This window comes from Hibiscus syriacus, unplaced genomic scaffold (genome assembly GCF_006381635.1).
Source record: "Hibiscus syriacus cultivar Baekdansim isolate YM2019G1 unplaced genomic scaffold, ASM638163v2 tig00109923_pilon, whole genome shotgun sequence".
NCBI lineage: Eukaryota > Viridiplantae > Streptophyta > Magnoliopsida > Malvales > Malvaceae > Hibiscus > Hibiscus syriacus.
This window is the reverse complement of record NW_024062529.1, coordinates 380,481-400,045: the sequence shown is the minus strand read 5'-3', so window position 1 is coordinate 400,045 and position 19,565 is coordinate 380,481. Positions and strand designations below refer to the sequence as shown.

Sequence of the window (19,565 nt, the reverse complement as noted above, 5' to 3'; positions counted from 1 at the left end):
CTTTAGTAAACAGACGATTATGCGTAAAACCGATTGCTTTCGGGTTATTTCTGATGGAAGTTGGTTAATGTCGTAGATGCTTACGGTGCTGGTTTTTTCGGGTCTAGAGGACCTCTTCAGTTGATGGAGTCTTCGTTAGCTGCTCTGCTTATTAAGCTGGCATTGTCTTTGTCGGTTAGGTCGATAACCAATCAAAATTTCGAGGTATGGTCTGGAGCGTTTTTGTCGAGTTAAGCAGCTGTATTTTGTTCTTCATCTAGATGATGTTAGCTTTGTTTCGTTATGCTCGGTTTGTCTGTGTTGGGGTTCTAGAGTTGATGTTTGTGTTAAGTCTTTTAGAGTGTCAGTTGAAGGTGTTGCTGTTGCACAAAGGTTGTTGTTTGTTGTAACGTTGAAATGTTCTCAGCCTTGTCTTTAGTCTAGGGGTTTCATAATTTGAAGGGGCATCTTCGTGTGTTTTGTGTTTGTTTTGTTTGGAGTTGTATTTTGTTCCTAGTCAAGATTACTCTTTTTTTTCACTTAAGTTTAGGGAGGTTTCTAATGAGACTCTTGACTTAGGCTTTTTAATAAATAAACTTTATTTTGCCGAGAAAAAAAAAAGATGAATTTATGCTGAGGTATAATCCCGCTACCTAAATCACCTTATGCCCTCTTACTTTATCTTATTTTTTCGTTAACAACTCTCATGCATCCTTAACCTTATAAGGCCATATAGGATCCCAATATTCAACAACATATCCCTAAACTTAAGTAGTTTTTTTAAGCTCAACCTTTCCCTTGACAAGGCAAAATCTGCTAAACACACAGCTCCTTCAATATGTAAGCTTGCACCCAAACCACCCATAGAGAGTTCACCCAAATTAAAAGTTGCTAGAGATTATGAATCATACAAGTTTTATGTCAGGATAAAAGTTTTTTGATCCCTAAACCTCTTTTCTCTTTACGATAATAAACAAACTCTCAATTAATCTGAACTCTCCTCGAGTTATTATCATTACCTTTCTAAAAAATGCTTAATAAATTTTTCGATTATAATAGATTTCTACTGTTTAAACTCATCCCAAAAAGGTTATTTTAATTCAAATTTTAATTTTTCTTAAATAATTTATAACAATAAACTGATTCATATGTGAATGCAAATTCAACAAATCGAGTGGAATTTTTTCAAGGAAAGAATGAGAATAATTTAAAGGAGCTTTCAATTTGTAAATGTTACTGTGGAAAGGAAGGATCTTTGAAACTGCAATAACTATAGGTATTGGATTCTCTCTCTCTCCCTCCCTCTCTCTCTCTCTCTCTCTCTCTCCTTGCCGACCTCACAAATGCACACACATTTTTCACGTCAAAATGTAAATTAATTTATGATAACTATTTATTACAAAATTATTAAAAAATAAAATTATTATTACATTTAAAGAAATTTGAATGAGCCTAACATTTTTTCGAAAAATTTTGGAGTAGATATAATATAATATCTATTAAAAAACTTTCAATCTTTTGAAAATAAAAGTTTATATTCTTACATAAATTATACTCGAAACCTAAACTTTAAAGAATAACAATAAATATCTTAACCATTAAGATCATGCAAAATTTGACATGTTTTTCAATATTATACATACACGACACCTAATCTACTTTATATTATATTATTATAAATATTTAAAATGTGTCATTTACTTTACCTTATTTATCTTACTATTAAAACAAAATATATAGTGTAATTGTTAAAGTTGTGTGAATTAGTTTTCTTTATCAGTTCTATTATGATTAAGAAAAAAAATTACTTAAAATTAAAATAAAGATTTATGGTGACGGATACAGCTGATGAAATTCAGTTTGTGTAAAATTTTCTTTTATTTTCTTTGCAAGTTAATGAAGAGTACAAAACTCAGTTTGGACAATTTTTTATGTAAATTTATGTTGTAAATAGAAAATTTAACCTTATAATTATATTATGAAATACGATTCAAAAGTAATTTGATTAACTCCTAAATCGTGTTTATACGTAAATCTTTTTACACTCTTTTTCGGAATAATAGATTTTCTTCTCTTTTTGTCCATAATTTTTTTTCGAAAAGATTTTTTCATGTTAAATATTGTTGTTCTTTTTTTATAATTATATTATATTTATTATTCGTGCTTAAATTCTTATAGTAATAATAAAATATTTTAAAAAGTAAAAAATAATATAAGAACTAAACTCAAAGCTAAGTCAAAATATAATGGAAAAAATGATATTAAGCAATTTCTTAAATTTTCCATTACATATATACCTGTAGGTTTCTTATGATTCTTGGTGTGATTTTAACCTGATATATATATATCCTGGGGACAATATTTTTCACTTAAATCGCTTATAAATAACATGCTATCTTTAGGGATGGCATGAGACCCAAACATTTTTTTTTTTAAAAAAATCGGGTTTGGGTTGGGTCGGATTGGATTTAGGGTGAAAAACACCGACCCGAACCGGGAAAAAAATATAATTTTACCTTATATATTTAGTAATAATTATAATAATACATCTCTATTTATTATTATTTTTCAATTAAATCACTACTTTTATTGAATAAAAATAATATTTTATTATTATTTCGGGTTTGGTCAGATTGAATTCGGATTTTATCTAAAAAAATTAGGTCGAGTTTAAGTCTGCTGGAGGATATATTTTTTGGGTCGAGTCAGATCGAGTGAAGGATGTAAAATGTTGGTGTCGGTGAATGATGTAAAATTTTCGGGTCGAGTCGGTCGAGACCTTACTCATACCCATCCCTAATTATCTTATATTAATGAGACCACTTATTGAATTTATGTACTCAAAATTTGTTCATATGTAGTAACAGATTGATTAGTTTATGTGTTGGAACTAAATTTTAATAAAATTACATTAAATTAAAATTTAATCTAACTCAATTTGATAAAAAAATAATTATTTTTATATTATAAAATATTCAATTTATATTTAAAAATAAAGCAAAACTACAAACAAAATTTTAGTTCTTATTAAAATATTAATAAATATTCCATCAATTAAATTTATTAATATTAATATGATTTGATTTAAGGGTCTGTTTGTTTGGCTGTAATTGGTTTTCTGGAAAATGAATTACTGGAATTTGAATTACTGGAACTAGAAAATGAATTACTGTAATTTGAATTCTGAAAAATGAATTACATTTCTGTTTTCCGTAAAATAAATTACATTTTTCTGAAAAACATCTGGAAAACGTTTTATGATGTTTGGAAGATGTTATTTAAACCATTTTCCAGAAGAGTTTTTTAAAAATTATTTATTACAAATATTAAATGTAATAAATAATATTATTTATCATAAAACTTAATATTATTATTTTAAAATATTAAAATAATTTATTTATTATTAAATATTATTTTTATAATTTTATTAATAAAAATAATAATTTTTGTATATTTTAGTGAAATAAAATATTATAAATTATATTAATTATTTATTAAATTAATAGTGTTATATTATATTTTAAAAATATTAATTAGTATATTTTAAAATATTATTAAAATATAATATAACACTATTAATTTAATAAATAATTAATATAATTTATAATATTTTATTTCACTAGGAAAAAGGAAATTCTGTTATTAGGAAAAAGAATTACATTCCAGAAAATCAATTACGTGAAACAAACAGGAGAAAATATTTTCCAAAAAACGAATTACGTGAAACAAACACGGAAAACTATTTTTCGGAAACAAACACAAAAATTCAAGAAAAACCAATTTCGTAATTTCAATTACGACAAACAATCATACCCTAAATTTAAATTTAAATTATACCGAAACCGATTTTTTATGTGTATCGTACACAAGGCTAACAACCGGGAGTGTTCCCACAGGTATGTGATGCCACCTATGACGTCATCCAAAACAGGGTACAATTTGCCACCTCAGCTTCATCGTCATGGAGCCGTCTTCATTTCTCTCCCCCCCGGCAAAGAAACGAAATTTCATAAAAATCGTTATTTTCTTAATGTAATATTTTTACCTCCTTCTTCATCATCATTAACACCAAAAGAAACCGAATTTAGCTTTGATCTTTGCCAAAGTCTCGATTTTTATTGCATGTTTATGATGTAAATTAGGTGAATGTTTATGGGTTTTTCTTCCTTTTCCAGGATCTGATTCTTGATCCTCCTTTAAAAACTTTTCCTTTTTCCATTTTTTTAATTTAAATTCCCCCCACTTATTGGCTTAATTTAAGGGCCTGGAAAATTCAAGCAAGTTAGTATTTTATGCCTGGGTATAATTGTTTTCACCCCATGTGATTTGATAAAAATAATGCTGTCAAAAAATTGCAATGATGTGATATCAGTTTAGATCCCCAGAAGACTCAGTTTTGTGTTGAATTTGTTTGAACACTTGTTTTCTAAAAATAAACAAAGCAAGAACTATATAGGAATAATTGTTAGTTTTTTGAACTTTTTTTTGTTTAACTGTTCTATTTTGGGGTTTGTACACAGTTTTCTGTTTACTGTTTTCAATTGACTTGGGTTGGATATTTGGGGACCAAAGCTTGGATCTTTTATTGTTCATGAAGTAAGAATTTTCCCCAGATTTTAATGGCTTATTTTTCTGAGCCATCATCTTCTTTGAGTTTCAGTTCATCTTCTCATCTATCAAATGGCTCAATTACTTACAACATACCTCCCTTCCCAGTCCCAGAAACTGGGACCAACCTTGGAGCCATAAGTTTGAGCAAGCTCAGCTCCAGCTTGGAGCAACTCATTGTTGACAACTCTCCTGTTTTTAGTGATGCTGATATAGTTGTTGAAGGTACTCCTGTTGGTGTTCATAGATGTATTTTAGCTGTTAGGAGTAAGTTTTTCGATGAGGTCTTCAAGAAAGGATCTGAGTCTAATGGGAAACCGAGTTATAATATGTCTGATTTGTTGCCTTATGGCAAGATTGGACTTGAAGCTTTCCAGGTTTTATTGAGTTATTTGTATACCGGGAAGCTCAAGCCTTCTCCCATGGAGGTTTCCACATGTGTCGATAATGTTTGTGCTCATGACGCTTGTCGTCCTGCCATCAACTTTGCGGTCGAGTTGATGTATGCGTCATCGATATTTCAAGTACCGGAGCTTGTCCCACTTTTTCAGGTAAGCATATGATTAGCATGGTGATTAGTTATAGTTATAGTTGACTTGTGATATATCATAGTTATAGTTATATATGTGTAGTAAATATATCGAACTGAAGCATGGATACAACATTTTCAACTTGTTTAGACTACGAATGAATTGCTACTTATTTCATTTTAGTACACATTTGCAGCGACGTCTTCTTAATTTCGTTGAGAAAGCCCTAGTCGAAGATATCATCCCGATCCTTGTGGCTGCCTTCCATTGTCAGTGCAGTCAGCTTGTTTCTCAATGTGTTGATAGAGTGGCAAAGTCGGATCTTGATAGCAACTGTATCGAGAAAGAGCTTCCTTATGAAGTTGCAGAGAGTATTCGTTTGCTTCGCCGCAAGTTTCCATCTGATGCTGAAGACAACGACACTTTGGTTGATCCTTTGAGGGAAAAAAGAATCCGGAGAATACTCAAAGCATTAGACTCTGATGACGTTGAACTTGTTAAACTACTTTTAACCGAATCTGACATAACTTTGGATGCTGCTGCTGCCCTCCATTATGCTGCAGCATATTGTGACCCCAAGGTTGTCTCTGAGATCCTTGGCCTGCATCTGGCTGATGTCAACCTGCGAAATTCTCGTGGTTATGCAGTTCTTCACATAGCTGCTATGCGTAAAGAACCATCGGTGATAATGTCACTCCTAGCCAAGGGGGCCTTTGCTTCAACGTTGACGTTCGATGGACTGAGTGCTGTTAACATCTGCCGGAGGTTGACAAGACCGAAGGACTATCATGCAGAAACAGAACAAGGGAAGGAAACAAATAAGGACCGGATATGCATTGATGTTCTAGAGAGGGAAATGAGGCGAAATCCAATGGCCGGGGATGTTTCTGTCACCTCCCATTCATTGGCTGATGATCTGCACATGAGACTTTTGTACTTAGAGAACAGAGGTACTACTTTCTGTGGGGATTTCATACGGATCTTTGTCTCTAGAATCGGTTTATCGTATTGTGTTTCCCAACATTTCATAATGGAGTATAATTGTTGTCGATCTGAAATCATTTACTAGTAATAAATTGTTCATGAATTGACAATTATGTGCTGTAATTTGTCTTTGACATGTGATATCGAATATGTGGGAGTAGTACGGTGCTTGTGAAGATAACCATGAACTGGATAAATAGTAACATTCGTTCTGCAAGTGCTCATTGTCGGTTCATAGTCTGAGGTTTAACTCTGTCTATTGCAGTGGCATTGGCAAGGTTACTTTTCCCGAGTGAAGCAAAACTTGCCATTGACATAGCACATGCCGAAACAACCTCCGAACTTGCTAATGGTCTTCCATCAAAAAGTTCAAATGGGAACTTAAGGCAGGTTGATTTGAATGAGACACCCATTATGCAGAAGAAAAGAATTCTTGCTAGGATGGATACCCTTATGAAAACAGGTGAGCTAACGCATTAAATATCCTTGTATTTAGGTCCTCTTTTTTTCGATTTTGCATTCAGTGATTCGTTTTGTCGATATCCTGTCCAAACAAGCACTCTTTAGCAGCTATTGTCTTAATCCGATCATGTCGGTTGTTTTGCAGTGGAGATGGGTCGGCGCTACTTCCCTCATTGCTCGGAAGTGCTTGATAAATTCATGGAGGATGACCTTCCCGATTTGTTTTACTTCGAGACAGGCACCTCGGAGGAGCAAACGAAAGAGAGAACACGCTTCAGAGAGCTTAAAGAGGACGTCCAGAAGGCATTTAACAAGGACAAGGCTGAGTTTAACTGCAACAGTCTGTCTTCATCATCGTCATCATCATCCTTACGAGACGGTGACCCCTACAAGTACAGAAAATTATGAAGAAAAGTACGTCGGTAAGGGTTTCTCGTGAGCAAAACTTATAATTATTCCTTTTGTCTGCTAGGATATCGCAACGAAAACTTGTTCTATAAGCAACCCCTGGTGATAAAGGCAGCAAAAGTTATACATACCATTAATTACCTACATGAATTTTATGCTCATTAGCGACTTTAGAGATCTATGATGATAGAAAATTCTCTCAACTATGATTCATTTCCTTTAACATTTCTTTATTTGCTGCATCGATAGCAATCTACACTGTCGAAATCGTCTTTAACAATCGCATTGACCCGTCGTCTGATTCCGATCCTTACGCGTTCATAACATTACTAAAGAATTCCAGAATTTCGATGAATATATACCATGCAAAAGTAGAACTGCTCGTTTTGTTGAACGCATCAGATGCCTGTAAAAGAATAATGAATTGCTTATTTATTTTCTGGAAAGTAGAAGCTTCATCTGGCAGTAAGGGAAGAATTTTTAGCTTAGCTTAGCCAGATGGAGCAAAGGGGAATCCACCTTTATTCTTCACTTAGATTATGTGCAACTTTTACCATGAACATGCAATCATCCATTCACACACTTTGTTCCCAATTTGTTGCACTTTTTATTATATCTGATTCAAATAAATCGATCAATTAATCAGATATTTATAGTTATACTAAAATTATTGAATTCACTTTTTTATCCGATTTAAGAAATCTATGTTACTATTTACATTGTTTTTCTGTAACACTGAAATTATTTTACTTGTTTATACTAATATGAAATGTATAAAAATTAAATTCCTAACTGATTTTAATAAACTAACTTGAAAAGAAAGAATGCAAAAGCGTGGTTGAAATGAACGACTTTATTTCATTTTGATTCAATTCTTTGATTAAGATCTCTATCAAACCATGCACTGTGGTAGAACACATCCATCTCATTTACTCAAAGCTAAATCAATTGATATCACACTTTTAAAATTAATATTAATAGAAAAGACACATACGTGTGTTTGGTTGGTCTAGAAATCTATCCAGTTGGTATATGACGTGTTAATATAAGATTGTATCACATGTGAATAACAATGTCCTTATACCATGTCAAAGAGTTTTTAACCCACATGGTTAAAAACAAAAGAGTAATGAAATCAAATTCCATCACTTTTAGCTTTGATCCAAGCAAAATGATAACATAATTTATGGAAAATCTAAAGAAAATCCAACATATAAACAAAACCCAGAAAAACAAGTGTCACACGTTTCCCATTTTTTTTGGCTCATTATATCTTCCCCGGATTTTGCAAGGGATAAGATCACAATGGCAAACTCCACCACATTGTCAAGTGCCCAAAACCAATCAAATAAGTTGACACACCAAACTTTTCATCAGCCAATAATCCCATGACTCATCACCCCTCAAGTATATCCACCGATTCATCTTTCTTCTTCAGCTTCTTTTGTTTACTTTCTTTTTTTTCCCCCTTTTTTTTAATCCTTCAATTGTTTTGGTTATTGCTGAGTTGGTTGGAGATTCTAAAATAGACTTCTTACATTAATTGAATCTCACGGTTGGCGCCACTGCAACTTTTATTTTCTTTAGTTTTTTTTGGTATACAATGATTTGATTTCTCTCCTTGTTTTTTCTATTTTATGTTTTAGTTTTGTGCCTTCTTCTTTCATGGGTTGTTCTTCACTTTTCCATTGATTTGCCATTTTATCAAGTGCCCGTATTTGCTCTTTAGTACTGGGTTTTTGAAGTTTTCTTTTTTCTGGGTCTTGTCCACTGAATAGCCCTGGAAAAACCCTTTTTTATGGTCTCTGGATTTCTCTTCCAAAGATTTCTTTTTCTTTTTCTTTCTTCCTCTGAATACCCAACTGCGTTATATTTAGATGTGATGGTTGCTTCTTCGTGTAAGTGACCCTTGCTTAGGATAAGCACATTTATCAGATTTCTCAGCTATTTTGCTTCTATTGTGTTAACTTTTGATTGCTTTATTTTGCTAGCTGTTCTCCAAATGGATTACTTCAAATTTCAGTGCTTTCTCATTGCTTACTTGCATTAACTTACCTGAAATGGAAATGTTCGTTTGATCTGAATCTTTCCATTAGTATTCACTTTGTTCATTTTAATTAAACCTTTAGTATTTTGGTTGTTTCTTGTTTGCTTTAGCTTGCTTGAAATGAAGCTGCTAAATAGAAAAATAATTTATTCCTTATATGTCTTGGATTAGGATGGAAATATTAGTATCTGTGTAGAAAAACCTAGTATCAAATGTAGATTGTAGAAACCTTCTGAATATCTAATTTTATTCTCTCTGACTACTTGTTTGTATTATGGAATTGGTCATTGAAGGAGGGAGGAGACTAAGAGAAGATACTCATGTTTCTAGGGTGATTTCGAGATTCAATTATGAGAACAGTGCCTAAACAGACAGTGATGGCTATAAAGCCTTACCATAACCAGGCTCAGTTGTTGGTTAAGAACTACTTATTTGCAGACCCTTCATTCCATACACTTCTATCCTTGGTGGCATTCTTGCTTGCAAAGTGGTATATCGAGTTTTTAACTAAATCATCCGATGCTTTTCCTTCGTTTCCTTATATTCATTATACATATTTCTCCTCATCCCTCAGGCCTATGATCTTACCCAGTTAATCAGCAGTTTTACAGCAAGACTTACCCTGGTCTTACTAAAATTCAACGAGTAGAGTGGAACAATCGGTTAGTATAGTGCATGATCTAGTTTCTCTTTATTTTTTCTGCTCATGTTACCATGTTCTATCTCTCATTGCTCGTTAACATGTTTTTGGCAGTGGCATATCTACAGTTCATGCTGTTTTTATTTCCGCTTTGTCGTTGTACTTCGTGTTTGGGTCGAATCTCTTTTCTGATGAACTTGCTGGTCTTCTCGTCTTCCGAAGCCCACCACTTTCTACTTTTGGGTTAGGGGTAAGTGTTAACCTTATGTGGACATTTTATCTGCACAGTATAAATCTTCATCCGTGAACTAGGATGTATGTTAGATGCTTATTTATATGCTTATAGTTGCTTTGAAGAAGAATGTTTCTTTTGTCATTTCAACTTTTGCATGAACGTGATTAGCATATGTTTAGAACAAACTACAGAGTGGCAATCAGCCCTATTTCACTCTAAACATTTCGAGGATGCAAGTCCTCTATGGCTGTTTGCAGCTTCTTCGTTCACTTTCCTGTATAAAATCGAGTGCTACTCTTGGTACTGATCCAAGGACTTCCTATAATATTTGTTACTATTATTTTACAGGTTTCTGTTGGATACTTCCTTTCAGATCTTGGAATGATTTTGTGGCTGTATCGCTCTTTAGGTGGAAAAGAATATGTAAGTGTATTCTCTATGTCGATATCACTCTGGCTTACATTTTATTATCTGTTTTGTGTTACTGTTTTAAAGAATGATGGTAACCGTTCATGTTTCCCTCACGTCATTCAACTTAAACCCTTTTGATTCATTAATTGAATAGAGTCGAGTATTTATAGAACCGGTAATAATTTAAGGTGAACCAGGCCACAAATTTTCAGGTCTCCCATGCTTAAAAGTGCTTATGTGCATGTAGTATATCAATGCTAAGAGATGATAAGTAATAAGATACTAGCATCTGATTGCAGGTTATCCATCACACACTTTCGGGAATTGCAGTGGCGTATTCAATGTTTACTGGAGAAGCGCAGCTTTATACATACATGGTTCTTACATCCGAGGTGACAACTCCTGAAATTAACATAAGATGGTTAGTTTGAATTAGTAAGATTTATATTTGTTGAAATTTTGATGTTAAATTAAACTCTCTCCTGTTTCTTTGATGAAGGTATCTTGACACAGCTGGTATGAAGAGGTCCACTGCATATCTCATTAATGGTGTTGTTATCTTTTTGGCTTGGCTGGTGAGCTAAACGGTTTTATTTTCGTGGTAAAATGGATATGTTCTGCTATTCGTAGTAACTGAAGTAAATTTTAAATTGCAGATTGCAAGAGTTCTGCTATTTGGCTACATGTTCTATCATGTGTACTTGCATTATACACAGGTAATTTTTTTTTGAGATAAATCAGAATTTTATATCCAAGAGCAGGAAACTGCTTTAAAAATACAGCCTGTTCTTATAAGAATACCACTACTTACAAGCAAAACAACAAAACAAAACATCAGTAATCAATACCCCATTGCATACAAAGTGTGCTATTGACATAGTCTTTTCTATTAATTTCCCTACCCCTAAGTTGAATAGCAACAGAATCTTTAATAGCAAGGAGTAAGTCTGCAAAACTTCTTGAGCATCTTTGGTAAATTCTTTTGTTCCTCTCCTCCCAAATAATGTATGTAAAAGTGGTCCAAGCTAACTTCATGATAGTGGTTAGTAAAGATTTACCTTTCCAGGAAGCTGTAGCCCACGAAATGTGAGTACCCCATGAACAGTATCCTCTGCAAATGCCATTGAAATTCAAAACAGCGTTCCATAACGAACTGGCCATAGTACAGTGTAGAAACAAGTGATCTCTAGTTTACATCAAGCCATGACAAAACACACATGTACCATCAATATTGAAACCCATTCGAATCAACCTGTCTTTAGTTGGTAATCTATCAAGGAATGCCATCCAAATAATAATACTATACTTTGGAATGTGAAGAGGAAACCAGATCAACTTATGCCAAGTGACCTTGTTCTCTTTGTTGCGAATTAGGTTCCAAATATCCTTGATTGATTGTGCACCAGAAGCAAGAATAGAGGCAGCTTGTGGCCTCATGCTTAACAGTTTACGAAAGCTCCAGCTAGAATTGATCCCAGCCTCCATGGTCCAGAATTGACAGTAAAAAAACCTCCACTTTCTGTGTATGCACGGCTCTTTTACTTCGTCTCCCTTTCATCCCGATATTGACCCTTCGTTGAATACGCCTGTACGTCCTTGGTCAACCCGTAACCTGACAGTAAACTGTTTGAACAATTCCGGCATAACTGAATATTTCATTTGTTATAAGTATTTGCTAAGAATCTGTTTGACTTGATTGGCTCAAATAGGTGATCAAGATGCATGCCTTTGGCTATATGCTGGTTTTCGGGGTGCCATCCGTGTTAGCCATCATGAACTTGATATGGTTTGGGAAGATTTTTAGAGGCGTGGTGAAGGTTTTAACAAAGAGGTGGTGACGGGGACGGTGACGGTGACGGATATTGGGAATAGATGTCTAATGTTTTTCAGGTATCATTCCGCCTGAGATTTGTACATTTTTTCTACCACTGCTTCCATATGTATAAACCATAGATAAGAAAGAAAAGGTCGAAATCCGAGTAGTAAAGTAAAAGAAATTTGAGTCTGATCCGATTTTCCAGACGATTTAGATGGAATTGTTGTTGTAAATGGTTCCAATGTATTTATCTGTATACCTGCACCATATCTTTTAATTATTTCATTTCCATAAACACAATTTCCTGTCAAAACTGACATCAAGATTGTGATGTTTGAACATTTATTGATTATTTTGAGTTCGCAATGAAATCTTTGGCTACTCACATTACTTGATTAACATAGTGAGGATTTTCAGAACTGTCCCTTTATTCATTTTAGCAGCAGGGTTATGACTGTCACTTGATTGACACACTGGATATGTTATTTTCATTTTATCTAAAGCATACATGTTCGATAATTGTATACAGCTCATATTTAAACATGGATGCGACAGGGACGGACCGAAGGGGCATGCAAGCCAACAACATGAAACAAATAAGACAAAAAACTATTAGACAAGATAATGTGCAGAAACATCTATCTCAAACCTTTCATGAATTTCCCAGATATATTTCCCCATTAATAGAACAAATCTTAAACAGACAACTGTGCCTAACTGAAGAAATCAAAGTGTTGAGACCCAACAATAGAGGAGCTCTTTATTATTTCAATTTTTTTTAATTGATGTCATAAAGTTCTGCAACAAAAACCTTTAGGGCAGAAATATAAAGAGTCTAAATCTCTTAGACGACTCTAGGGTCTATAAAGACAAGACGTTTAGGGGTGTTTGATTTAAGGATTGCGGGATTCTCATGGATTCTCATGGGATGAGAATCCCATATTCCCATGTTTGGTTGGCTGGGAATTTATTCCCGGTAATGTTTTATTACTAATAGTAGATTTTTTGGGGTATATTACTGGGAATGTGATTACCCCCTTTCACTTAGGTATTGTAACATTACCGGCGTTTTGGACTAAAATGCCCTTAAATTTTTATTTTTTTTCAAAAATATCCTTATTCTGTCATTGAATAATAAAAATTATACGAAGGTTAAATTACAAATTTATCCTTAAATTATTTTAGATTTACAAAAAAAAATTTATAATTGAAATTTTATATGAAGTTCAGAGGTTAAAATTTTTTTACCCTTTCATTAATTTTTTTTATATTTAATTTTTTTTTATTTTTAATTTTGTAAAAAAATTATATAAATATTATGAATTTAATTTTTTAAAGAAAATATATAAATATTTTACAATTTGTAATATTATACAAATATATAATAAGGATAATTTGGTCAAATATACATTACAATAATCTTTTATTCATTTAACCAAACACGGTAATCTTACATTCTTGCTAAACCAACCAAACACAAAATACAACATTCTCAATAATCTTATTCTCTGGTAATTTTTTATTCCCACTGATAATCTTACGGAATATCTTATATTCCGTGAACCAAACGCACCCTTAGGGCAGAAATGTGTGTAGAGATGGTGTAAAGCAAATGAATGAGCCATACGGCTTGAAAATTTTCATGTTTCTTGTGGGATTCTTGTTCCTTCATTCATCTCTTTTCTTAATATATGCTGATGATCTGTCATGTCAGAAGAAGAAAAAAACATATTTTTTTAAAGAAGAATCATGTTTGAAGTAAGCAAGCAAGAAGCAAAAGCAGATTTGCCATTTATACCTGGAGTCTCAGACTCTCAGCACAAGGATAGCTCAATGGAGTTTGTTGTTGTTCTTCTTTAATTGATTATACGGGCATCTTTGCAAGGTCATGGTCCTCCATTTCTAGCTCATGCTGGCATCAATGGGCCCCCCCTCCCCTGCACTGCCTGCCAGTTGCATTTAATTTCTCAAAAAAAAAAAAAACTCTTTCACATGCATACACAACACAACTCACTTACCCTTATAAATCAGCGAATAATTAACGATGTTATAAATAGGGATGTAAATGAAATTAATGAAGTTATAATTAAATGAAATGAGTTTTAAAGAATGAAATTATGTTCGATTATTTATTGTTGAACCTATTCATATTTGGTTCGTGTTTATTTAAATTTTCTCTATCGTATCCGTCTTCATTTATTTAGTTTTTAAAGGTGTTCATGTTCATTAGTTTAGCATTCGTGAATATATTCGTTTAACGTTCGTTTAATGTTCGGCAACCAATACCTTCTTTTTGTAGCATGTTAAAAAAAATGGTGAAACTATACCACTATTCCTTAAGTTCTTTAGGCTTCACAATCTAAAGTTCAAAGTTCACCTTATGTCAATTTAATCCCTATTTTTGCCAATATTTATAATATAAAAAAGAAAAAGAAGAAATGAGTAAAGAAGCTTATAACAATTCAATAAATAAGCTAGTTCGTGAACATAAATTAATCGAATACACCTTTATTCATGTTTATTCGTTTATTGAACATAAAATTTTTATTCATACTAATTTATTTAACTTAATAATTCACGAACACTATATTCATTTATACCTTTAATTACAAATATTTACCCTTATCATTTAACCAAATAGTAGTAACAAAATAGGTTAAAATTTTAGGAATATTGTGGGTGGGAAATTTTTTGAAAAGTTGGAGGTGTTAGAGAATTATTTTGATATCTAGATTATATGTTACAGTGTATGAAAAACTCGTCACATGGGAGTGACGAATTCCATAAAATATATTAAGAAAATAAAACTCTTCATATGAAATGAAACAAAAATTTATGGAACTTATCATGAGAATGACGAATTTTAATTATTTATTATATTTTATAAAACTATCCTCACGTGATAAATTTTACATACAATATAACAAATGATTTAGATATCAAAATAATTTCCAAATACCTTAATTAAAAAAAATCGCTAACATTATTTATTCTGATTTGAAAATCGGACCGGTTCAATCGGGAATCGTTGCCTAGTCCGGTTTAATCTAAACCGGTTGAACCGTTACTAGTGAACCGGTCAGAACCGCTGAACCGTTCGAACCGGACCGGCTGAAAATAGGAAAAAACCGGAAAAACCGAAAATTTTGTTTTTTTTTTGTTTTTTAAAATTAAACCAAACGTCGTTTGTTAAACGATTCAAGTCGAACTCGAGTATTGATGAGCTCGAACTTGAAAACTTTAAAAGTAAGCTCAACTCCACTCAAACTCACAAGTTAAAAATTATCAAGTTCAACTTGAACTCGAAATATAATATTGAAACTTGAACTCAAAAAGGCTTGAAATAAAAAAAAAATTAGAAGCTCAATTGAAGCCTAAAATTCGAACTTGATTGAAGTGAAAGAATAGTTCACTCAATGCTCACCAAAAGACTCCATGATTTTGAATGCCAAATTACCTCTATTATTTATAGAAGTTAGTTGTGATGCTCTTCTATGTTTCTTAGTAATGTGGGATTGTTTTGTTCTCATATTTTTACTCTTTAGACTTTTGAGATGCTCTTCTATGTTTCTATGTTATGTTTTACCTTAAATATTATGTTGTAGTTAATTTGAATCATTTTGTTTCACTTGATTTTATGGTTTTTAATTTTATATATGTTATGACTTGCTTTGAATATAACTTGTGATATAAAAATTATTTTTTATTAAATATTTTTGATATTTTTATTTAATTTTTTAAATAATTATGACGTCGTCCGGTTCTTCCGACTGGTCAGACCTGTTCGATCGGTTAAACCGGTAGCATAGCGGGTTCGCTAACCGATCCAGTTCTGAAAACATGATTATTTAACCAGATAAGTCAAATAGAGGGAGGGGTAAATAGTAACTGGTGAAAAAAAGTGGGGGGAACAGGCTGAGAATGGCAATTTATATATCCAGGCTCTCTAACATAATAATAACACTATAAAGCTGCATATAAGAACCCTTTTGTCAGAAAATTACAAACCAAAGGGCTACCATATTAGCCAATAAGGGCCTCATTCATCCTTCTTTTCTCTTCAATCTCAACTCTCGGTGGAAAAATAAAGAGAAAAAGAGAAACAAAGAACCAACTTTTGTCACAGGCCACAGGGAAAATACAATACAATAAGAACCTACAACTCCAATAATAGTGCCCCCCCCTAGAATGGCATTTCTGTAAATTTCATGGAAGCAGACATCCCTCATACCACACCACACAGAGCTGTTCAGAGATGCATTGACTGGTCGCCTTTTGACCAGTACCAAAGAAGTACTGGTCACTGCAATTCTCAGTTTGCTGCAACAACGATATTTCTACCTCATAAATGATAAGATGAGTTGCTATCTCCCAACTATTTCCACTTCCCTCACCATGGTATGTGCGGTTCACTCTCCAAAGTCTAATTAATGTTCCTTAAACTCGAGTGTAAGTATCATATATATATATATATATGAATTCATTGAAGGATCTTAATTTGTAAAAGAATATGTATATTGTCAATAAAATAAATTTTTTTGAATATATATTACCTTAATATCTCCATAAAGGTAAAGAAGTTACAAGTTTGTATGACAAATTTGGATGTCAAGCACTTATGGACTGAATTGAATTAATTCAAAGATTTGTACAATAAATGCATCCTTTTCTCACCTCTAGATATAGTTGTTGAACCCAAATCCACAACAATTGGCTTAAATTTCACTATTTATAGCCATTACAACCAAGCCCCTAGTTTGTGTTTAAACACAAAATGTGTTTAAACACTGGAAAACGAAGATACAGAATTAGAGTGATGAATGTAACATGAAACATAGATGACAAATGAGATTACCAATTACAATATACAAACTACCAATGTGATTAATAATATCTCATTTTGGAGCTGATGATTGGTTCTTGTGGGAAGCTAAAGCAAGTATGGAATTAGCAAGCTTGTTAATGGCATCGACCAGGCCATTGATGCCTTGTTTACTGATCTCTGTCTTGGATTCTTCGATCTTTAGTCTTCTCTCATGGAAGCTTAGGAGATCTCTATGTCGTCTCTCCTCTCTTTCTTCACTAGCCTGGATGGCTTCGGCTATAATGGAAGCGCTTTTTGAGATTGCGGTGGCGGTGCTCACTTCGTTCGAGTTGTTGGCACCGGTGCCGGTACCACCGCTGGTGCCTTCACCATTATCTCCTCTTCTTCTCCTTCTCTTTGCCGGTGAGTCTGAATACTCACTCGTATCAGAATCTGAGCTATACCATCACACAGGAACGTTGGTTTTCATGTAAACGGTGTGAAAAATAGGTCTAAAAAACATGCAACATATGCGACCAAGGGCAAGGGAAAGAGAAAGAGAGTACGTACCTACGGTGGGCAGTGGCTGAGCATATGAAATTGGAGGTGGTTGTAACAGTGGTGAAGGAGCCGTAGGTTCTGTTGATGGCGGTGCTGGTGGCGGAGATAATGGAGTAGCAGCCGCTATAGGAACTTGAACTTCTTGTTGCATAATGGCCATCGGTCTATCCAGAACATAGGGTAAGTTGGGAATATTAGGATCTGACCCACCGTCGCCGCCGTCTCCACTAGCCCCCACCGTTTGAGCTCCTTTCTTCTCCACCACCTCCTCTAAACGCTCATATATCTGGCGCAACATGTTACTAGGCAAGTTGTTTCCTTTCCTTTCGTTCTTCTCCATCTCCCAATACGATCCTCCTCCTTTACTATCAGCTGCCATTCTCTTCTGGTACTCCCTCACTTTCTTGTAGTCCCGCATGAGATTATCCCACTTGTCGTTGCACTGGTTTTGGCTCCTCAAACACCCTTTTCTCCCGCAATAATCTTCCACCCATTTCCATCTCAGCTCCGTCGGTTTGCCTCTCCCTTCGCCGTCGTTGCTTCTCTTCATCCTCCTCTTGTAATCCATCTCCTTCGCCTCGATCAACACCATCGTTTCGTGGACGGACCAGTTCCCTTTCCTGTATTCCCTCGTAACCACGTTGTTTCCGCCTTGATCCGCCATCATCATCATCAAGTGCATGTAATGGCAACACAATAATCCTAAAACAACACACAAAGCAAAGATGGGAAAGAAAGGGAAGCAAGGGGGTCTAAAGGTGTAAACTCTCTGGGACCTGATTTGATGTCTGTGGTCAAATATCACATAGATTTTCCATTTGAGGCAAAGGAATTAAAGCTAAAGATGATTGACTCCATAAACATCACTCTCAACACAAAAATGGAAGATTGAAAGATTATAAAGATCATGAAAGTTGTGTTTGAAACTTTCTCCATCTATGCATACTAGTCTTTTGCTGCACTTTAAAACTTGATCATCTCCTTAAAATCATTAAGAAAGCACGAAAAAAGAGAAAATCTTGAGAGTTTAATTAAAGTTGAAACTCTCCCCAGAAAGTGAGGGAAAAACTTAGCAAAATCATTAAAATCATTTTTATCACATAGACTATTTATTAAATTATCACATATATCTATTATGATTTATTATAAGTTCTCTTGACATATAGTTATTATAGTTCTAACAAATATCATTTTTTAATTTTTAATGAAGCCAATAAATAATACACGGATAACCTCTATTCACTCTTTTTATATATAAATTTGAGGTGAATACATAGTAATATTTATTTAAAGACTCTTAATTAATTTTTTAATAATAAATGGTCATATCTTTGCATGCACAGTATTTGAATCCGGGACCTCAAAAGATAATAATAGATACTTTAACCATTGAGGTCACTTAAATAGGAAAAATGGAGATGTCTAGGGTTCACACGTTTTCATCTTAAAATTTAAATTTTATTCGATTAGTTAATCATTTTACCAATGAGTTTCACTCTAAAACTTTATTTATATACACCTCATAATTTATATAAAAAAATTATATTATATATATATATATATATATATATATATATATATATATATCCCTCAAAAATATTTATGGATCAATTTGGACATTATGGGAGGAAGAGGACAGCTTTGTCCTTTAGGGGGTAAAAAGTAAAACACAGATGAGGATTTCGTCTTTTAGGGCAAGAGATTAAGAAGCCCTCAGTGCCACGTCCCGAACCGTTTTTCTCGGCATTTATCTATCTACCTGCCACGCAGGACCAAAATTGTTTTCGCAGTGGTCTCACCATTGAATAGGGTTTTGACCATATAGAGGACGAGCCATGGGCCCGTAGGGTCTTTCAAAGACCCCTTGACTAGTCTCTTTCGTTCCAAGTTTTAGGACTCTCTAGCCTGCACTTTTCCATTTTACCTGTGAAAACAAAGTTTCGCAAAATAAACTTATAAATTGATATCATTACCAATTTGTTGTTATTAAAGTAATGATATTAAATTTTTAATTGTTAATCTATATAGTTAGGATCATAATTAAATATAATTAATTATATTTAACTAATAATAAATTTAT

At 33.4% G+C, this 19,565-nt stretch overlaps 2 protein-coding genes and 1 pseudogene across 4 annotated transcripts; 2 read left to right on the top strand and 1 right to left on the bottom strand.

Moving 5' to 3' along the window:
• The first annotated feature begins 4,598 nt into the window (after positions 1–4,598).
• Positions 4,599–7,150, top strand: LOC120210322 (BTB/POZ domain and ankyrin repeat-containing protein NPR1-like). The gene is made up of 4 exons (XM_039209086.1): positions 4,599–5,138; positions 5,314–6,067; positions 6,367–6,564; positions 6,709–7,150. Exons 1-4 carry the CDS (start codon positions 4,599–4,601, stop codon positions 6,969–6,971), a joined length of 1,755 nt encoding a protein of 584 aa, XP_039065017.1. The 3' UTR covers positions 6,972–7,150.
• A 995-nt stretch (positions 7,151–8,145) lies between these two features.
• On the top strand, positions 8,146–12,376 carry LOC120210324 (annotated as a pseudogene).
• Positions 12,377–16,944: 4,568 nt separating this feature from the next.
• LOC120210323 (trihelix transcription factor ASR3-like) lies at positions 16,945–18,243 on the bottom strand. 3 transcript variants are annotated; one of them, XM_039209088.1, is made up of 3 exons: positions 17,714–18,240; positions 17,495–17,608; positions 16,945–17,377 (listed from the first exon to the last, which is right to left on the bottom strand). In XM_039209088.1, exons 1-3 carry the CDS (start codon positions 18,165–18,167, stop codon positions 17,016–17,018), a joined length of 930 nt encoding a protein of 309 aa, XP_039065019.1. In that variant the 5' UTR covers positions 18,168–18,240; the 3' UTR covers positions 16,945–17,015. The 3 variants fall into 3 exon arrangements, with proteins under 3 accessions (XP_039065019.1, XP_039065018.1, XP_039065020.1); XM_039209087.1 differs by having other exon boundaries at positions 17,495–18,240; XM_039209089.1 differs by having other exon boundaries at positions 17,124–17,382; positions 17,495–18,243.
• Positions 18,244–19,565: the final 1,322 nt, after the last annotated feature.

Excerpts from the sequence above, each read along its gene's own strand:
- LOC120210322 (XM_039209086.1), top strand. The coding sequence starts at position 4,599 with ATGGCTTATTTTTCTGAGCCATCATCTTCTTTGAGTTTCAGTTCATCT. Across the intron at positions 6,068-6,366 it reads TTTGTACTTAGAGAACAGAG|TGGCATTGGCAAGGTTACTT; the intron begins GTACTACTTTCT and ends TGTCTATTGCAG. Across the intron at positions 6,565-6,708 it reads GGATACCCTTATGAAAACAG|TGGAGATGGGTCGGCGCTAC; the intron begins GTGAGCTAACGC and ends GTTGTTTTGCAG.
- LOC120210323 (XM_039209087.1), bottom strand. The coding sequence starts at position 18,167 with ATGCACTTGATGATGATGATGGCGGATCAAGGCGGAAACAACGTGGTT. Across the intron at positions 17,378-17,494 it reads TCAGCCACTGCCCACCGTAG|ATTCTGATACGAGTGAGTAT; the intron begins GTACGTACTCTC and ends GGTATAGCTCAG.